The sequence below is a fragment of the Baudoinia panamericana genome (genome assembly GCF_000338955.1).
Source record: "Baudoinia panamericana UAMH 10762 unplaced genomic scaffold BAUCOscaffold_3, whole genome shotgun sequence".
Taxonomy (NCBI): domain Eukaryota; kingdom Fungi; phylum Ascomycota; class Dothideomycetes; order Mycosphaerellales; family Teratosphaeriaceae; genus Baudoinia; species Baudoinia panamericana.
Window position 1 is genome coordinate 1,557,942 of NW_006911259.1, and position 17,848 is coordinate 1,575,789.

The following is a 17,848-nucleotide window of genomic DNA, read 5'->3' on the forward strand; positions in this document are numbered from 1 at the left end:
GCGGTTATTCGCCCAAGCTCCAACGGTCTGCACGGTCAAGTCTGTTCCAAGTCAATAGCGTTCGAAGTTGATATGTTTGTAGCCTATGCGAAGTTTGTATATCCGTATGGCACCAAGACAACAACTCGAAATGCACATCTCATGTCTGCTTACGAGTCATGGAATAGTGTGTTGCATCCATTGACGTCGGACTGTTTGCGGGGCAACGTTGTTTGCAGAGAGGGATCAGCAAGGCTGACATGTGCAGCTTCAGCTCAGCCTGTATGTAGTAAACGCTGTCGACCGCTCTCTTTCATCCAGACTCCGCTTTTCCTTCATCTTCCCGATTTCTTGGTGACTCTTGCAAATATGACGTCCACGATCAACAACGCGCTCAACAGCATGCTGTCAGCCCTCAATCTGGGAGGAAAGAAGCAGGAAAGCGAGCCGCAGGCGGAGCCTCCTGCTGATGCTGATCTGAAAGAGCTACGAGAGAAGTACGAGAAGGCTGGTCAGGGACAGGTGTTCACATATTGGGATGATCTGAAACCGCATGAGAAGGGACAGTTGTTTCAGCAGCTGCAACCCATTGACCCGGAGCACATTAACAAGATCGCCGACAAGGCGCTCAACCCTCCGAAGCCGACTAGCGAAGATGAGAAGCCCGTACTCGAGCAATTACCGGAGTCTGCGACGACTTCCACCATCGACAGTAAGCAAGGCGATCTGGAGAAATGGTACAAGTCCGGTCTAGAGTCGATCTCGCAGAACCAGGTTGCGGTTGTGCTCATGGCAGGTGGGCAAGGTACGAGGCTGGGCAGCTCGGCGCCCAAGGGTTGCTACGACATCGGTCTCCCGAGCAAGAAATCACTGTTCCAACTGCAGGCAGAGCGGATCCGCAAGCTACAGTACCTGGCAAAGAAGCATCACAGCACGGATGCGGTTGTACCGTGGTACATCATGACTTCTGGCCCAACGCGCAAGCCTACGGAGCAATTCTTCGAGGAGCACAAATACTTCGGCCTCGATCGCAACAATGTCGTCATCTTCGAACAAGGTGTGCTACCATGTCTGAGCATGAACGGCAAGATTCTGTTGGAGACGAAAGGGAAGGTTGCTGTCGCTCCTGACGGCAACGGCGGTCTTTACGCTGCCTTGATCGCTAGCGGCGTGGTGCAAGATATGGAGAAGCGTGGCGTCCAGCACATCCATATGTTTGGCGTCGACAACTGCCTTGTACGCGTTGCTGATCCTACATTCATCGGATTTAGCGCAGAGAAGGACGTTGACATCGCGACGAAAGTTGTCCGCAAGCGGGACGCTAAGGAGTCTGTCGGTCTTATCCTGCAGAAGAACGGCAAGCCAGACGTCGTGGAGTACTCTGAAATCGACGCTGCGACAGCTGAAGCAAAAGACCCGAAAGACAGCAGTCTCCTCAAGTTCCGCGCCGCCAACATTGTAAATCATTACTACAGTTTCCGCTTCCTGCAAAGCATCCCTGAGTGGGCACATCAACTACCGCATCACGTGGCTAAGAAGAAGATACCTTCCATTCCTCTAGACTCGAAGACCGGCGAGCAGGTGAAACCCGACAAGCCGAACGGTATCAAGCTTGAACAATTTGTGTTCGACTGCTTCCCCTTCTTGTCGATGGACAAGTTCGCTTGCCAGGAGGTCAAACGCGAAGAGGAGTTCTCAGCACTGAAGAACGCACCCGGCACGGGTGAAGACGAACCGCAGACGTCAAGGCGCGACATTATGCAGCTCGGCCGCAAGTTCCTGGAGGACGCTGGGGCTATCGTGGTCAGCGAAGGCGAGGACGCAGGTGTCGAGGTCAGTCCGCTGATCAGCTATGCTGGTGAAGGTCTGGAGTTCTTGAAGGGAAGACAGATCAAAGCACCAGCTGTGATAGAGAAGGAGGACTAGGTGGTCCAAGTATTCTGAATGAGCGTTGTTATGATGGGGTCGGTGAGATGAGCTTTTCACGAGCGCAGGACGATAGATATGATCAAAGATCGAGACGGTGCTTTCACTCTGTTTTCAGCCTGATGCGGTGGCGTCCGTCTTCGTAGAGCCGCTGGCATGTTTGTGCGCCATCTTGGTCGGCACCTGACCCAAAGTGGCACGTCCAATCAGAAGTCCGCAAGCCCGCAATCAAGGCCACGGGAAGCGATCTGCTTCCCGCGGCACTAGTGTCAGTAATTTCTGTTTGCAAGTCGCAGAAAGGTCTTCGTTTCTTCTTCCTCGCATAGCAACCTTCAACGTCGCACTGAGCAGAGTGGAATCGCTGTCGTTGGGCGAGGGCAGAAGGAGAGGTGGTCTGTACGGAGAGAAGGAGTGTCGAGTGTGGTAGGTTCAAGCAGAAGGTATGCTTCTCTCGTCTTCCTCATGCGGCACGGCTTGCGCGATTAGCGATAAGAGCCTGTTTGTCTCGGGAAGCTGCGCAAAGGTATCCTTGGTCGATGTTGATGGCTGCTGACGTACTGTTTGACAGGTAGCAGGAACTAAGATCAGGTAGAGGAGACGCGTAGTGGAGGAGATGGCATCTCTTTCCCGCCGTGCTTGCTACAAATGCGGCAACGTTGGCCACTATGCGGAGGTGTGCACGAGCAGTGAGCGCTTGTGCTACAACTGCAAGGAGCCGGGTAAGAACGAGACAATAGATCGGAAAGCGCGGCTCATTGCAGAATTGCTGACCGCCCATAGGACATGAGAGCAATGCCTGCCCACAGCCCAGAACGACTGAGAGTATGTCTCTCCGCACAGACTTGAGTAACATATCCTCAATACTAACACATGGATCCAGCAAAGCAATGCTATCATTGCCAAGGGCTCGGTCATGTGCAGGCTGATTGCCCGACCTTGCGTCTGAGCGGCGGCGCTGGAGGCGCACGCTGCTATTCATGCGGACAGACAGGCCACTTGGCTGTATGTCCATCCTTGCTACGCTCCGTCGTTTCGCCCTGCTGACCCTCGTTCAGCGTAACTGCCCAACTCCAAATACGAATGCGACTTCGCAGCCTCCCACCGGCCCCGCAACTCCAACAGCCCCCGTAGGCCGTGGCGCTGGCGGTCCAGCACGAGGTGGCTACCGCGGCGGCTATGCTGGTGTGCGAAACAACCAAGCCGCAACTTGCTACAAGTGTGGTGGTCCGAACCACTTTGCTCGCGACTGCCAAGCTCAGTCCACTGTCAAGTGCTACGCTTGCGGCAAGCTGGGCCACATCTCACGGGACTGCAACGCTCCAAATGGCACCGCGAACGCGAATGCTGCCAGCAAGACATGCTACAAGTGCGGCGAGGCTGGTCATATCAGCAGAGATTGCCCGCAGAACGTCGCCCAGAACGGCACGACTCCTGCTGCTGTGAACGGTGACGAGGCGCCGAGCGCAGGTGGACCCGCCGAGGCTACTGTTGCGCCAACTTCAGTGGCTGCTTAGGGAGCATCGCTTGCGGTACACGCCTGACACTTGCTCTCGAACCTGACCCTTCATTCTTGTTTTCGCAGAGGCTCTTCATTGACGATCATCCGGGTCTCTTCGACGAGCCTTTTCACTCTGATTCCTCCGCACGATGTCACGATCATGACTCCGAGGACATACAGGCAATACTTAACGATCATTATGAATACCCCGCATATACCTGCACCTTAGTACGAAGCATAAATCCGGCGCGCCTGCATTGTGGATGTGCTTGAAGCAGCGCGTGAGGGAGGTTGACAAGCAGATGAGGATCAGGATCAGGAGCGCGTGAAAGCGTGATGGGAGATGGAGAAGGCAGCATTGTGTGTTTATACACAAGTCTCAGTTGAATTATCGCATGGCCATGGTGCACAATGGAAGCGCACACCTTGTCTGCAAGCGTAAAAAGTATTTCTTACCCTTTTCTATGACTCTACCTTCATCATACTCTGTTTGGCCTTCTCATTTACATCCAATGTTGCGCAAAAAAAACAGCATTGTCAGTTCTTCACCCCGTGATCGCAAAGGCGCCAAGAGGTGAGGTCGACTTCAGGACGACCACACCAGCTTTGCTTGGGAAAGCGCGCACAACTACCTGCCTCACGAACATGGTTGTCGTTAGCAGTTCGAATTAATGGCGACCTCACCTCATGTTGTCAAGCAGAATATCTCGTCACCTTTTCTTACCCGCCTTCACTTCCACTATCTCCTACCATCTCGCACCATCTACGCTTCATGTGCACTGATCGGTTCGCACTTGCTGCTACATTATATCGCAGATCAGCTTGTTCGAGTGTACATCAGCGTAGACAGCATTCAACATGCCTGCCTCGGTAGCCAGTAGCGATGACGGCGAGGTGAGCGAACCGTACGCTCTTCATGACTTCGCTAACGGCGCTGTGCAGTGCGAGAGTTTCATCGTCGACATTGAGCAGCTGCAGAATCATGGTGAGTAGACTAACACAGTCTTCGTCGCATACCGATCGCTAAGTCCTAACGCAGGCATTGGGCAAGCGGACATCATCAAGCTGAAGGGTGCTAGTCTCCACACAGTCGCCGTGAGTCTTGCCCTTGTTATCTGCAGCAGGCAGCATCTGATCAACAGCGCATAGTCTGTGCATTCGACCATGTCAAAGACTCTCCTGAAGATTCGAGGCTTCTCCGAGATCAAAGTAGAGAAGATCAAGGAAGCGGCTCGTAAATGCCTGGTAAGCCTTGGTCGCCCTCACGGCTTACGCAAGTACTGACGTGTTAACAGCCTAACGCTGGCGGCTTCATCACTGCAGCAGAAACGCTTGTGCTTCGCCAGCGCTGCTTCCGTCTATCGACCGGCAGCAAGCAGTGGGACTCCATCCTTGCTGGCGGCTTCCAATCCGGTAGCATCAACGAGGTGTTTGGCGAGTACCGTTGTAGAAAGACGCAGCTTGCCCACACGCTCTCTGTTATAGCGCAGTTGCCCAAGTCTCAGGGCGGAGGCGAAGGCAAAGTCGCGTGGATTGGTAAGTCCGAACACTGGGCATGCCACCACCGCGGTTATCAGCTAAGTCGTCTCGCAGACACCGAGAACACGTTTCGTCCCGAGCGTATCGTCCAGATCGCCGAGCGCTTCGGTATCGACCCGGACACTGCGAACGAAAACATCATCCAAGCTCATGCGCCCAACAGCGAGGGCCAGCACGAACTCCTCATGACACTACAAGAACAGTTTGTCACTGGAGAATATCGTTTGCTGGTTATCGACAGCCTGATGGCACTCTTCCGTACTGATTACATTGGGCGTGGCGAACTGTCAGAGCGTCAGCAGAAGTTAGGCCTGTTCCTTCGGGCGCTGGCGACCACTGCCGACGAGTTCAACATTGTCGTCTTCATGACGAACCAAGTCCAGAGCGATCCAGGTGCCTCGACACTGTTCGCTGGTGCTGACGGCAGGAAACCTCTCGGAGGACATGTTGTCGCGCACGCCAGTACCACACGCATCCTCTTGAGGAAGGGCAGGGGTGAGGAAAGAGTGGCGAAGGTCCAAGACTCTCCAGGTGAGCTCACAAAATCTCACGATAATGAAGTAGTCCGCTGACATGTTCCACGGACTGCCCTGAGCGCGAAGCGACTTACGTTATCACTAGTGGTGGCATCAATGACCCGGAGAAGGCATGAGCATTTAGCAGGTTTGCTCCATTGCTATATGGCATCGAGCACCTTTCACTCGCATTCGAGTTATGAGCGACCCAGGCGCCCAATACGTGAGGCTGCGATGGAGGGTGTTCTTCTGCTCTTCCCGCATCGAATGTGGATGTTAGCGGACGGAATTTGTGCTTGAAAGCAAGCTACGACCGACATGGTCTGTGTCGCTAAACTATCCACACCTTCTTGTCTTGTGTCGTCTGACGGAAGCTGAGAAGTATTAGCGCAACGCTAAAACCCGAACATGGCTCAGCTAGGCAGAAGCTCGCGTTTCCAACGGCCAGACCTTACCGAGACGGGCTATTAGTGCAATGTGTGTAGCGAAGACGGCTCAATGCCCAGGCTAATACTGAACAGTGAAGCTTGCTTCCGCAACGATCTCGACCGCGTGATGCCAAGCCTCGGGAACGTGGTTGTAATGCAGATGAGCAGCCGCACCGCAGAACCATCTTTTGTCTTTCCCGCACTGCCACGCTTACATCAAACGGCCAAGGTGCGCTTGCTGTCGGCAGTTTCCTCCGTCCAGTATTACCATCTTCAAGCTGAACTATTCAAACTTACTGTTGATGAGCTATGTTACTGAGTACGAGCATTACTGGGCGTAAAGCGCGGTCGACTATGCCACTTGCCGTCGCTCAGCGCATGCGCAAAGTGACAGGTAAGCGAAGTTCGATGCCTGCTCCGGCCACCCCGGTCTCTGGCTTTCGGGAGCAGCGGGGGAAGTCCCACGTCCTGCGCATCTAGTGCTGTCCCTCACCCTTAAGGTTCTGGAGCACGCTGCGCCGGGCAGATCAGCACCATGTACCTCTGTAGCTGAGGACCTTGTCAAAGTATACCAACGAGAATGTGGCTTGCGTCGGGCGACCTGAGTGCGCTTACTGGGCTGAGACGGTAGGCGATGGTCAATTGATAAGACAGAGTGAACGTCTCTCGTCTGCTTCCTCTCGCGCCTCCCGTCTTCCTACTGTCGAGTGTCACCGATATTTCCAGTATAGCCATGGCGTACGAGCCCATCTTCAAGCCCTTTGCGGCACGACCTAAGTCGCAGTACTTTTCGAATCCATATATGTTGCTCTCTGTGCGTATCTCCCGCCCTGTCCAGACCGACTCTAGACTGACAGAGTGCTACAGCTGGTCAAGGACAACTACAGTCTCCATGTGTGGCTTTTGGTAAGCGCCATCAGCGGCCATAGTGTCTCGATTGCTAACGAGTGTCTCCTCAAATAGGGTGGGACTCCAAAGGGGTGCCCTTCAGAAGACTTTCAATACTGATACTCGACAGTTGGCGCTGTAATCCAAGGCTTAATCTGTCTACTGCCGTACCGCAACATTGCGCTTGTGGCACCAGCTTTTCTATTTCTCGGCTACGAAATCGTTACCACGCTACTCAAGGCTTTCGGCATAACTCACAACCCGTACATGAATAATGTGATCCCTGGTCGGACGGCGGTTGTGTTTCCATCCGAGAAAGGCACCCATGAAGAGCCTGCCGGAAGCTCGCTTTGCGCCATCATGCTAGCGGTGCGCTCGAATCATCCTCTGGGCGTGTTCGGTCCAGGCTACAACACAGTAGGCGACTACTTCAGACGCATGATGGAACAGCTCGACGCGGAGTCGAAACAATGGGGCTACCTCGGTGCGTCGCCATGGCTGTCGGTGGCTGATCGTGGCGTTCAATCCGAGTACATGGTTATGGTCTACTTCGAGAATGAGGACTACATGCATCAATTCGCTCATGGTCCGCTACATACTGAAACTATGGAATGGTGGCGTCGCGACCTTGACAAGCTGGCACACATCAGCATTATGCATGAGGTTTATGCTGCGCCGAAGAAATCATGGGAAGGCATCTACGTGAGTTCAGAGTAGTATGCTCGGAGTCCAGCCTTGGCAGCTAACGCTTCTCTCAGGCCAACTACGCGCCTACGGGTCTCGGTAGAGTGACCAAAGCCGCCACGACGGTTGATGGAAATGAGGTTTGGCTTAACACGCTTGTGAAGGGCAAGGGACGGTAAGCTCAAGTTTATTCTCGTTCGATCGACAGATAGCTGACAAGGCCAATTGCAGCCTCGCATACAGCAAGGGACGTATGGGCCGGGTGTACGATCAACAAAGTGAGTGGTCCGCCTTCGACAGCACGCTGAACGCCGAGGAAAGAGCTTGAATACTAGCATACTGTTCCCTTGTTATGTTCTCTGTATCGTTCGAGCTTCATAGTCGATGCAGTTGATGTGAAACAAAAGATGATTGTCCATCTCGTTTAGTGCAATCTCCCGTAGAGCTCCGTTGCACAGTGTGATGCTCCATGTTGCGGCGAGGATCTGTGAATTCTTCCGAGTTCCATCACGTGGCGCATGGTGGAAGCCTTCAGGCGTCCTAGCTACGGGGCATCATTGATGACAGTGCGGTGGAGGTAATGCTCGAATCTAGCCACAATGGCTGTGACAAGAACACCCCATCATGTACTATATCCCAAGTCCAGTATATGCGGAGCATAGTGAGCTTCGGAGACACGTAGAAAGGTAGCATAGCATCAAAGGAGTGGCATACATGAAAGTTTGCAGCGAGAGTTCCACGCTAACCAAACCAGGCAAGCACGTATCCGCTAGGCTTCGAATTTGAGTACGCTGCATGTGGTGTTCGGGACCAATATTGGATCGCACCACGATGGTTCCGATGCCAGGTAACAAGAAGACGGCGGTGCCGCCAGCTGTCAACGACTTTATAGTCTTGCCGCTGCAGTACCCGGCCACTCCATCATATACGCAGACTGCAACGCATCACCTCTACCTCCGCGCTAACGCACCGAAGGTGCCTACGGATGACACACCGCGAGAAGTGTTTCTGGTCAATGTACCTATCGATGCAACCGAGACGCACATTCGCTCGCTGTTCGCCGACCAGTTAGGTGGTGCCAGGATTGAGCGAGTAGACTTTGAAGGCGCAAGAGTGGGCAAAGGCATCACTGCGCCTGTTGCGCCGTCACGCGGCAAGAAGCGCAAGCGAAGTCAAATCGAAAACGGCGAGGATGCAGGGAAGGAAGTTGGCCTGCTGCCTGATGTTTGGGACAGAGAGCTACACCGTAGTGGCGGGACAGCAGTCGTGACGTTTGTGGACAAGGCCTCCGCCGACCTAGCACTAAGGGAGGCACGACGGGCAATCAGGGAGAAGCGCAACATCATCTGGGGTGCAGGCATAGAAGGCAAACTCCCTCCTTTAGGTTCTGCTCGTTACCTTGCGCACCACAAGCTCAGCTACCCGGACCACGCCACGCTTCAAAACAGCGTCGACGAGTTCATGACAGCATTCGCTGCCCAGGAAGCTGCAAAAGCCAAAGCGCTTGCTCGACAGCACTCTGTACCGGATGCAGATGGCTTTATAACTGTGACGAGAGGGGCCAGAGTAGGCCTTGCACGGGATGAAGATGTCAAGATGAAGGAAGAGGATCTACGGAAGCGGGAGAAGAGTAAAGTCAACGAGGACTTCTATCGCTTCCAAAATCGAGAGAGACGGAAGGCGGAGGCAGGTAAGCTAGTGAAAGGGTTTGAGGAGGATAGACGAAGGGTGGAGGAGATGAGACGGCGGAGAGGGAAGATACGCCCCGAGTAATCATCCAATTTTCCACCACTTTTCCATTAGTGACTAATGGCTACAGTTAACCATGTAGAAGTCTGCCTTCTGTCCAGTGACGCGAGATGCAGAAACTCGAAGCGATCGCGCGCTTCTCCATTACCCTGTAACGGAGTCATGCCGTACCGTAAGCAGTTAATGACAAGCCATCTTTTCCTGAACGCCTATAGCCAGTCCCGGTTGAGAAGGCCTTGCAACGCTCGAAGTATCTAAACAACCACTCCAATCGCATCAAGCATCGCGAGAAACTCCCCGCGCTTCTCCGGCGGGTTCATCCTCTTCGCACGCCGCCGGAGATCGCTCGCCACGCCCTTCTTCGGCGTCGGGCCTGAATACTGCCAGTTCGGCTGCGAGCGGTGCGGATCCTTCCGCATCTCCAACCACTTCCTCAATCCGACCGCAAAACTCCGGGAATCCGGCTTGAGCGAGGTGCAGAGATTGATTTCGAGTTGCTCGTTTTTACACAGCATGGCCTGTTGACCCGACGGGATGCGGTCCATCCACGCCACCAGCCCAGAGAAATTGAAGTCCGTGACGTTAGCGCGGATGCGACATTTGCTGTGGATGATGGGCAGAACTTCGTTGCGGACTTGCCGGCTCGCCAGAATGAGAGCGTGGGGCGTCCGGTGGTCTTTGGACTCGAGTGGCAGGATCTGAATGCGCACGTTGACCAGGACCAGCTCGTAGATGTGGATGCGGAGTTCGGCTGGCAAGTCGAAGAAGCTGGTCTGCTTTGGCTCGAGGCATGGTTTCTTGGGTGGCGGAGCAGGTGCCAGCGTGCGGTACGGTCTGCGATAGCCGGTCTGGTACTCAGCGAAGGATCGCTTGACTGCTGTGGTTGTGGGTGGCTGCGGCGCCGGTCCTGCTTGGTTCTGTGGTGGTGACTGTGGGGCTTGTGCTTGCGACGGTGACCGTCTCGCTTGCATCTCCGGTGACGAAGGCCTTGCATCAGTTTGCTTCGGTGACGGAGGCTCACATCGGTAATCCAGCAGGCTCTGGGCGGCGCTGGCGGTATATTCTAAATTTGGATACGTGGTTGGCGTTGACGGTGCCTGGCTTTGCGGATCAGCATTCTGGCACTCTGCCAGCGTTGCCATGGCCGCTACAGCACCAGCACCGCACGCTTGATCAGTTGAATTGAACTTGAAGTCACGGAAACGATGGAGGAATGGTTCATGAAGTGGGGAAAGGCCAGAACCATGGCGTTCCCTAAGCGTGCTCAGACCTACGCAAGCAGTCCACTGTCGACGATGCTGCGTTCACGACAATAAGCTTGTAACACCGTTGCGACAGGCAGGAGCTGACGACAGCAGGTGCATACAGGGAAGGAGGATAGGTTACGAACCTTCACAAGCAACGCCACAGTAGCCAGAGATGCTGGTGGAGAGAGCGCGCCTCTGTAACGCTTCGAATGATTTCTTGTTCTCTGTATGCTCGACTATTCTCACATAAAGGTACACAGCGAGCATGGCGCTAATGCATCTGCAGCTTCGCTTGTTCTGGTCAATGATCCCAAGTGGATTACGACGTTGGCGAGCATATTCATCTCCTCCTCTTCGGCCGATGACTCGGATCCCTACCATGCTTGTCCACCTTCCTCACCACTGGCGGCACAAACGGCACATCCTTCAGTATCCACTCCATCGTCGAGATCATCCACCCATCCAGATGCCCCTTCGCATCCTCGTCCAGCTCATCACCATCCATGATCGTGCCTGAAGGACCCGGAGTAGGCGCCACCGAGCGGCCTTTGCTAGAAGCGCGCTCGTTGAACTCATCAGCGTCCGCGTTCTCCTCCTTCCACGCCTTCTCTGCTGCCTGAACATCCTCCTGGTCTTCGACAGACGCTATAGCCTGCGCAGCCGTCTTGTCATTACCAAAGACACGCTCAATAGCAGCCTGGATGTCGTCTTCATCCTCATCGCCAACTTCGCCATGCGCAATATCCTGTGGCGCTGAAGGCTGCTGATACTCAGTCGTAAAGTGCCCTTCCTGAATGACAGTCTGATCCAAGAGACTCTTCTGATTAGCCCGCCGCAAGATATTTTCTTCCACCGTCTTTTCGCTGACCATCTTGAACACTTCCACATCCCGCACTTGACCGATTCGGTGCGCACGATCCATGCATTGACGATCCATCTGCGGGTTCCAGTCCAAGTCGTAGAAGATAACGGTACTCGCGCCGGTAAGGTTGAGACCCACACCACCAGCGCGAGAAGACAGGATCATACAAGCGTACTTCGAATCCGGCCGATTGAACTCAGATGAGTAGAGCATACGCCGCTCTGGGCTCGTACTACCATCGAGGCGTAGGTATGGCAGACCGAGGAGATTGAGGAAGGACTCGAGGATGTTGAGAGTCAGTGACATCTGCGTGAAGATGAGACTGCGTGAGCCTTTCGCTAATTGCTCGCGAAGAAGCATGCTAAGGCGCTGCAGCTTGCCGGAATCGTAGATCAGTAAGCGAGAGTCTGGGAAGGCGATCGACGTGCGGACTCGCGCTTCTTGGGCGAAGTCGTGGCCATTTGGATATGCGTCTATTGCTCGAAGCAGTTTCTGGCTCCGTATTGGGATGACGTTGTCAAGGACAGGCGCCGTAGCCACAGGTGTACAGAAAGCGAAGCGAAAGATGGTGTCGTGCAGATTCTCCGCCATGCGGTCAAGGCTCCAAATATCTTGCTGAAGGTTCGTTGTCTGCGAGAGGAGCCAGTCAGAGCGATGCTCGAGCGCTAAGGGTCGGTGACCGAGGGCAGGCCAGGTGCGCAACGAGCGGACGTAGCTTTGAGGCTGCACGCGCCGCGATCTGGCGGTATACGGGCTGCTTCTGCGCAGTGAAACCAGTTCTCTCAGGTCCGAGCCGAAGACTGGCGAATCGCTTATGGACGCCTGCGTAGCTTGTATGCTGTCTCGCAAATGCTGTAACTTCCTGTTACGCTTTCGCAGCCGAGATAGGACAAGGCAGCCGGCAGGTGTTGAAAGCTCAGCCGTCGGTGCTTGCTGCGCCTCCATTTCGCGCACTTGATGCCGCAGGACCTTTGTAGCGTCAAGCTCCCTGCTCCTCTTAAGCATGCCCTTTCTCTTGCCTTCTAGTGCGGCAAGCATCAAAAAATGCGGGATCTGCGTCTCGTCGCCCAGCAATTTCCGGATGGCGCGCTCTTTGACAGCAAATGGCTCCGCAGCGGCTACCTCCATGGCATAGCTCGTCTGGATAGGTCTAGGATCAAACTGATCAGGATGATTGCATACTTTCCGCAAGCTCATCAACACCTTGCCTGCAGATATCGCATTGCCTTTCATTAAGCTCTCCCTCGTCGAAGCCAAGCCCATGTACTCCTGATAGAGTTGCCGTTGTCTCTTGCTGAGTTTGCAGACAATGACCTTCTCCGTCTTCTTCGGCAGTTGTTTCTCAACCTCGGACTTCAAGCGGCGGAGCAAGAAGGGACGCAGTGAAACGTGTAGCTGATCGACGACCTTCTGCGCTTGTTGAGACAGAGTCTGAACGCCGCGGTCAAAGATCTCCTTGACGGGCTCTTTCCAGTGCGAGAGAAACTCTTCCAGGTCGCCATGGGCAGGATCGTCATCTCCAGCAGTTAAGAAAGTCAGTAGCGACCACAGCTCAGTAAGCGAGTTCTGCAACGGCGTTCCAGTCAATAAGAGCCTCGCCTTAGTCTTTAGACGAATGAGCGTCTGCCAGCGCTGGCTGTTGAAGTTACGAATCGTGTGCGCCTCATCCAGCACCAGATAATGCCATTGTACGTTGCGGATGGCATTTCGATCCGCCATCGCTATTTGATAAGACGTGATGATGACATTGTAGCCTCGCTTGTTCCTATCCTCAAGGTGCGGGTCGTTGACCCAGCCTTGGCGCTTAAACGCGCGCTCCTCCGCAGTGCCGTAGTAGGCCAGGACGCGAAAGCCAGGCAGGAATTTCTGAAACTCAGCGACCCAGTTGAGTATGACCGAAGTGGGTACAATGATCAAGTGCGGCTCCCAAATGCCACAATGCTCGGCAAGATGCCCAAGCAGTGCTATCGTTTGAATGGTCTTGCCGAGACCCATTTCGTCGGCCAGGATGCCGTTGATGCCGTTGCGGTGAAGGGAAGCTAGCCAATCGAGCCCAGTGTGTTGATACGAGCGAAGAGTACCTCGAATTAACGTCGGTACCGGCACCAGCTGCTTTAGCGCAAGCGCAGCCTCCGGACTTGGACTGCGCGGTGCTGTGACGGTCGTCACACCGTCCATTGGCTCTGCCGCTGGTTGCTCGTCGTCATGTCCATCATTTAGGGCGTCGGCATCCTGCATAGAAGCGTCAATTTCTACTGTCGGAGCAGGATCCTCCACGCATTCAGCATCTGCGATCCAAGCCTTCGCCTGCAAGTCAGCAGCATCGCCATGCTCGTCCGCGGACACTGGCTCCGCTGTCCTGTCCCTCGCGGCATCGCCCTCAGCACTGGTCGTCGGAGTTGGCAAGCCCAATACAGTCGTCAACTGCTTTCTGCCGAAAAGGAGGCCCACCGTCGACAGTCCGGCCTCCTCAACCTGAGCGTCCACAGAGCTTCTATCGTCATCAGACCCGGCAGCTTCATCTTCATCGCCCGTGCTACTCATATCTTCATCGGAGTCTTCCATGTCGACTGACTCGTCATCTGAGAGATCAATGTCAGCATCGTCGGGGTCAGCTCGGTTTGGAGCGATATCGGCAGCAGCGGGCGAAGAGCGCAATTTCGAAGTACGGTCGGTCGCAGCAACATTCAGGGCGTTTTGCTCGGCTTCTTCGACGAATTCAACGTCGGGCAAGTACTGGTCCTGGTCTTCTTGGTCGTGCTCATCTTCGTCTTCGTCTTGCGGCTGAAGGAGTGCAGCAAGGCCATCGACGTGCTCTTCATCCGGAGACCCTGCGAAGGCAGAATCAAGGTTAGCGAACTTCTCCAGTGTCCGGTCAGCAGTCGAATCGTTCGGCAGCAGCAGCGGTAACGGCAGATCGGTAGGATGATGGCTCGCTGTGGCGTCAGGGTCAGTGTCTTGCTCCTCGTCGACAGGATCTTTGTCAGGCGGATCAGCCCTCGGATTAGCTGCCAGATACGCCTCCAGAGCATCTCCGGTCATCTCTCCTTCATCTTCATCATCATCACTTGCCGACTCGCTGAGGTTGTAGTCGCCTTCCTCCTCCGCATCGCCTTCAGACTCGCCATCGTCGACATCGCTGGCGGTGTCATCTTCCATTTTAACATCACTATCGTCGTCCTCGTCACCTCTCTGCTTCGACACCATAGCTTGTGCCTGCTCGAGCTGTCTCTGCAACCGCTCCTGCCTCCTTGCATCCTCCTCGGCCTCCCACCGCTCCTTACGCAATTGCTGCACGTACGAGCCAACCATATCCCACTTGGCGCGCATATCGGAGACAACTTGCTTGTGAATCAAGCGGAAGATGCGATCCTGCTCGGCACGAATGTCTTCTTCTGTCGGACCTTGCCATTTCTTCCAAAGCTCTTGTGCTTCATAGGCGATCTTCTTAAGCCTTTTGGTGCAGTCCGCCCGCCACTTCTGGTAGTCGTTGCGGAAGAAGACAGCATGCTTGGCAAGGGCATCAGCGTGTGTGTTCGGTTGTGGGGGCTCCTCTTGTCCGTCATCAATCTCGTAGATACTGCACGCTTCAACGCTGAGGGCGCCACCAGGCTTAGCTGCTTCAACAAGTTTCTTCCGCATCTCGCCCTCCTCAAATGCAAGTCGCTCATTCTTAGTGCGGAAGAATTGCACACCAGGCGGACCTCGCTCATTCTCCATGTACGGCTGCTGCAGCTCGCGAAGTTCGTGCGGTTCGATGACTTGCGACAAGCTCAACAGTGGCGGCCTTGCTGGAGCTCGTGGCGTAGACTGCGGGTGCGGTGGTGCAATGACTTTCTTTGCACCGCTGAACTTCAGCTTGAGCCTTGGTGATGGTCGCGTGACCATAGGTGAAGCTGAAGGACGTCCTGGCTGCAGGGCCCTGCGAGTAATTCTCGGTGACGATGATTTGCGGTCTCGGATAGCGTCATCGCTCCGTTTGCGCTTGTGAATGCCGCTTGCAGGCTTCGTCTCCTCCTCTGGAGAGGAGTCAAACGAACGACTGGGTTGCAAGGCCGCAATCTTCGCCTTTAGTTCAGCAATCTTGCTAGCTGGGCTCTGCGACCTTCGGACATCATCCCTAACCACCACCGTCGCACCTTCCTTGTCTGGCCGCGAAGCTTTGCCACGTGAGACAGGTCTTGGCACTGCAGCGACCCGCTCATGCTCAGCCGCCTTGTCAACCTGCTTTTTCTGCCGTGGACTGGTTCGGATTGGCTTGGGTTGCTGTGTCAACTCCTTGTTCACGCGGCCGCTCTTACGCACGCCATCGACGTTGACTGACGTCGGACCCTCTGCCTCGAACTTCTTCCATGGCGGACTCGGCGGCCTTGACCGCGTCGCCGACTGGCTCCCGCTCCGACCCTGACTCTCTGCTTCACTCACCAACGGTGTTCCAACATTGACGCGTGCAGAGATGCGCCGACCATCTGCCGTCTTCACCGCGCTCTTCTCGACCGTACCGAACTGCCATGGTGGGGATGCGCCACGCTTGCGCTTTTTGTTCTTAGCATGGAGATCGGAAGATGGCGTTATGTCTGCTGCTGCGGACTCTCGCCTCTTTGTACTCGGCTGTGGGTCCGGTCGTAGTGAGGTCGTGGTTGTATCGTCATCATCCTGCTGATGCTCGCTTATGCCTTCTTCAATCTTGATGTAGGAGTCATCAATTGCGGCCTTATCGTCGTCACCAAGACATGCATCGACTGCGCTCGTGCTGTCCAGTAATGATTGTGAAGCACTCGCGTGTTGCTGTGCGTCTTGGATGCTGTGTTGCAGCGGAGTTGTTTGCCCCGACTCAGGAGCATGCGTCGCGCTCATCCCAGCTTGACAAGCCCTCTCTAACAACGCGGCACCCCTCTTTCATCATCAACCCGCAACCTGTATCACTGTGATGTACATCAATCGGTAGATATGGTGTTGAGGATGGCGCTGACGAAGCTTGAGCTTCCCGGCTCGCTTGTAGCGCGAATTATAGCGGTTTGAAGTTTGTCGCTGGTTGAGGTTGCGTGTTTTTGCGAGGCCCCTCGGTGACAGTAAGAGATTAGCGTGCTTGACCGGCGCTTTGACGCACATCACGGGCCGCCAAGGCGCCGCCAATGCCTCGACCTTCAGCGACAGCATTGTTACATAGAAGACGGAACAAAGGCAGGCTTCATTGCACGCAACAAGATCCACGTGAGGCCTCGGTGCCTTCCCAAATCGAACTATGGCAGCTCTTCGGTCTGCGCTCCGGCTGGCACCTCGAGCGCAGTTCATCCGCCCGGCAACCAGCTCCCGTATCTTGACAGCACCATCACAACGAAGCTATGCTACGCCGGCGAAGCAGCCGAGACCGGCGACGGATGAGAAGGCTGCCGAAGAAGTAGAGCAGGGACAAGAAGATCTAGCGGACCCGAACTTGGTACGTTAATATGTGCAGAAGGGAGGCATTGGAGTCTTGGTTGTCTAGCTCCATTTTGGAAAACCTCTCGCTCTTCGCTTGAAGATGGCTTGCAGTCCAGACGAGCATTGCTGATGCTTGTGGGACCAGAACGGCAACTACCCAGACCCTAGCCTCACCTCAGCTCTGCCAGTGAAGCGGCAGCACCGTGACCCCTACGGAGACTGGTATGTTTTTCTCGCCATAGACGCTCGAAACTGCATAGAGTCAGTTGCTAACCAGAATCATTGAAGGTGGGATCCGCAGGAACGTCGCAACTACGGCGAGCCAGTACACGAGGACAATGACATGCTCGGCATCTTCTCGCCAGACGAGTACACACACTTCACACCTGCTTGGGGTGGCGTTCTATGGGTGCGTACACAATCACTCATATGCAGACATTGATCGGTCAGACAAGTACTGACCGGTGCCAGGGCTGCGCTGCTGCCACTTTCCTTACTCTCTGCGCTGTCGTGTACAGATACTATCCGGACGTGGTATGCTTCTACAAAATCCTCACACCCACGTGTGCTGCTTCCTGAACTAGCTAACCTCTACATAGCCCGCGACGCCAAGGAGGTTTCCAGATGGGCTTGAGAAAGAGCTCGGCGGACCACGGGCACCCCGTGCGCCAATAGCTTTGGATGACGACGCTTCTTACATCGAGGGTGGTAGCCGAGCCTCGCCCATCACGTCGTGAGACCCCTGTACACTATAGCATGGGAAAGGGTGGTCTTTCTCGAAGCCTATATCTTATTACAGACGAAGTCTTCAGTGCAGCTTTTGGGCAATCTCAGCAATGACCGACATTGCCTCTGCCCACCAATCTCCGTAGCCTATGGAGGTATGCTGCAAGCCCTCGATTGTTTGCTTTGCCGCTCGCATCAATGTGCCATGAGAACGGACATGGTGGCAATGTCTTCTGTAACGGAAGGTACAAGATCCGTGCACAGCCTTCCACGTGACCGTAGCCGAAGGTCTCCGTCCCCACAATGACATGCAAGATTGACTGGGGCCGCTTGCGCCACGAGGGGTTCAGCTTAGCACAGCCTTGCGAGCAGCACCTGCCGCT

At 54.8% G+C, this 17,848-nt stretch overlaps 7 protein-coding genes across 7 annotated transcripts; 4 read left to right on the forward strand and 3 right to left on the reverse strand.

Annotated features, from left to right (window-relative positions):
- Positions 1–226: 226 nt before the first annotated feature.
- BAUCODRAFT_31620 (uncharacterized protein) lies at positions 227–2,324 on the forward strand. The gene has a single exon (XM_007675424.1). It carries the CDS (start codon positions 349–351, stop codon positions 1,903–1,905), a length of 1,557 nt encoding a protein of 518 aa, XP_007673614.1. The 5' UTR covers positions 227–348; the 3' UTR covers positions 1,906–2,324.
- Positions 2,325–2,567: 243 nt separating this feature from the next.
- BAUCODRAFT_31622 (uncharacterized protein) lies at positions 2,568–2,835 on the reverse strand. The gene has a single exon (XM_007675425.1). It carries the CDS (start codon positions 2,818–2,820, stop codon positions 2,605–2,607), a length of 216 nt encoding a protein of 71 aa, XP_007673615.1. The 5' UTR covers positions 2,821–2,835; the 3' UTR covers positions 2,568–2,604.
- Positions 2,836–6,471: 3,636 nt separating this feature from the next.
- BAUCODRAFT_31625 (uncharacterized protein) lies at positions 6,472–7,880 on the forward strand. The gene is made up of 5 exons (XM_007675426.1): positions 6,472–6,699; positions 6,753–6,791; positions 6,903–7,475; positions 7,532–7,632; positions 7,689–7,880. Exons 1-5 carry the CDS (start codon positions 6,619–6,621, stop codon positions 7,783–7,785), a joined length of 891 nt encoding a protein of 296 aa, XP_007673616.1. The 5' UTR covers positions 6,472–6,618; the 3' UTR covers positions 7,786–7,880.
- Positions 7,881–8,210: 330 nt separating this feature from the next.
- BAUCODRAFT_398881 (uncharacterized protein) lies at positions 8,211–9,370 on the forward strand. The gene is made up of 2 exons (XM_007676032.1): positions 8,211–9,226; positions 9,277–9,370. Exons 1-2 carry the CDS (start codon positions 8,253–8,255, stop codon positions 9,278–9,280), a joined length of 978 nt encoding a protein of 325 aa, XP_007674222.1. The 5' UTR covers positions 8,211–8,252; the 3' UTR covers positions 9,281–9,370.
- Positions 9,346–10,570, reverse strand: BAUCODRAFT_398848 (uncharacterized protein). The gene has a single exon (XM_007676033.1). It carries the CDS (start codon positions 10,346–10,348, stop codon positions 9,461–9,463), a length of 888 nt encoding a protein of 295 aa, XP_007674223.1. The 5' UTR covers positions 10,349–10,570; the 3' UTR covers positions 9,346–9,460.
- A 58-nt stretch (positions 10,571–10,628) lies between these two features.
- On the reverse strand, positions 10,629–16,468 carry BAUCODRAFT_31627 (uncharacterized protein). The gene has a single exon (XM_007675427.1). The coding sequence runs from the start codon at positions 16,170–16,172 to the stop codon at positions 10,794–10,796; it is 5,379 nt and encodes a 1,792-aa protein (XP_007673617.1). The 5' UTR covers positions 16,173–16,468; the 3' UTR covers positions 10,629–10,793.
- A 29-nt stretch (positions 16,469–16,497) lies between these two features.
- BAUCODRAFT_31628 (uncharacterized protein) lies at positions 16,498–17,837 on the forward strand. Its single transcript, XM_007675428.1, has 5 exons — positions 16,498–16,755; positions 16,885–16,961; positions 17,028–17,148; positions 17,211–17,273; positions 17,339–17,837. The coding sequence occupies exons 1-5, from the start codon at positions 16,561–16,563 to the stop codon at positions 17,474–17,476; spliced, it is 594 nt and encodes a 197-aa protein (XP_007673618.1). The 5' UTR covers positions 16,498–16,560; the 3' UTR covers positions 17,477–17,837.
- Positions 17,838–17,848: the final 11 nt, after the last annotated feature.

Bases quoted from the DNA above. Each gene is read 5' to 3' on its own strand.
- BAUCODRAFT_31620 (XM_007675424.1), top strand. From the start codon at position 349: ATGACGTCCACGATCAACAACGCGCTCAACAGCATGCTGTCAGCCCTC.
- BAUCODRAFT_31622 (XM_007675425.1), bottom strand. From the start codon at position 2,820: ATGACCGAGCCCTTGGCAATGATAGCATTGCTTTGCTGGATCCATGTG.
- BAUCODRAFT_31625 (XM_007675426.1), top strand. From the start codon at position 6,619: ATGGCGTACGAGCCCATCTTCAAGCCCTTTGCGGCACGACCTAAGTCG. The intron at 7,476-7,531 runs GTGAGTTCAGAG...CGCTTCTCTCAG, and splicing joins AATCATGGGAAGGCATCTAC to GCCAACTACGCGCCTACGGG. The intron at 7,633-7,688 runs GTAAGCTCAAGT...GGCCAATTGCAG, and splicing joins CTTGTGAAGGGCAAGGGACG to CCTCGCATACAGCAAGGGAC.
- BAUCODRAFT_398881 (XM_007676032.1), top strand. From the start codon at position 8,253: ATGTGGTGTTCGGGACCAATATTGGATCGCACCACGATGGTTCCGATG.
- BAUCODRAFT_398848 (XM_007676033.1), bottom strand. From the start codon at position 10,348: ATGGCAACGCTGGCAGAGTGCCAGAATGCTGATCCGCAAAGCCAGGCA.
- BAUCODRAFT_31627 (XM_007675427.1), bottom strand. From the start codon at position 16,172: ATGAGCGCGACGCATGCTCCTGAGTCGGGGCAAACAACTCCGCTGCAA.
- BAUCODRAFT_31628 (XM_007675428.1), top strand. From the start codon at position 16,561: ATGGCAGCTCTTCGGTCTGCGCTCCGGCTGGCACCTCGAGCGCAGTTC. The intron at 17,149-17,210 runs GTGCGTACACAA...GACCGGTGCCAG, and splicing joins CTTGGGGTGGCGTTCTATGG to GGCTGCGCTGCTGCCACTTT. The intron at 17,274-17,338 runs GTATGCTTCTAC...ACCTCTACATAG, and splicing joins ACAGATACTATCCGGACGTG to CCCGCGACGCCAAGGAGGTT.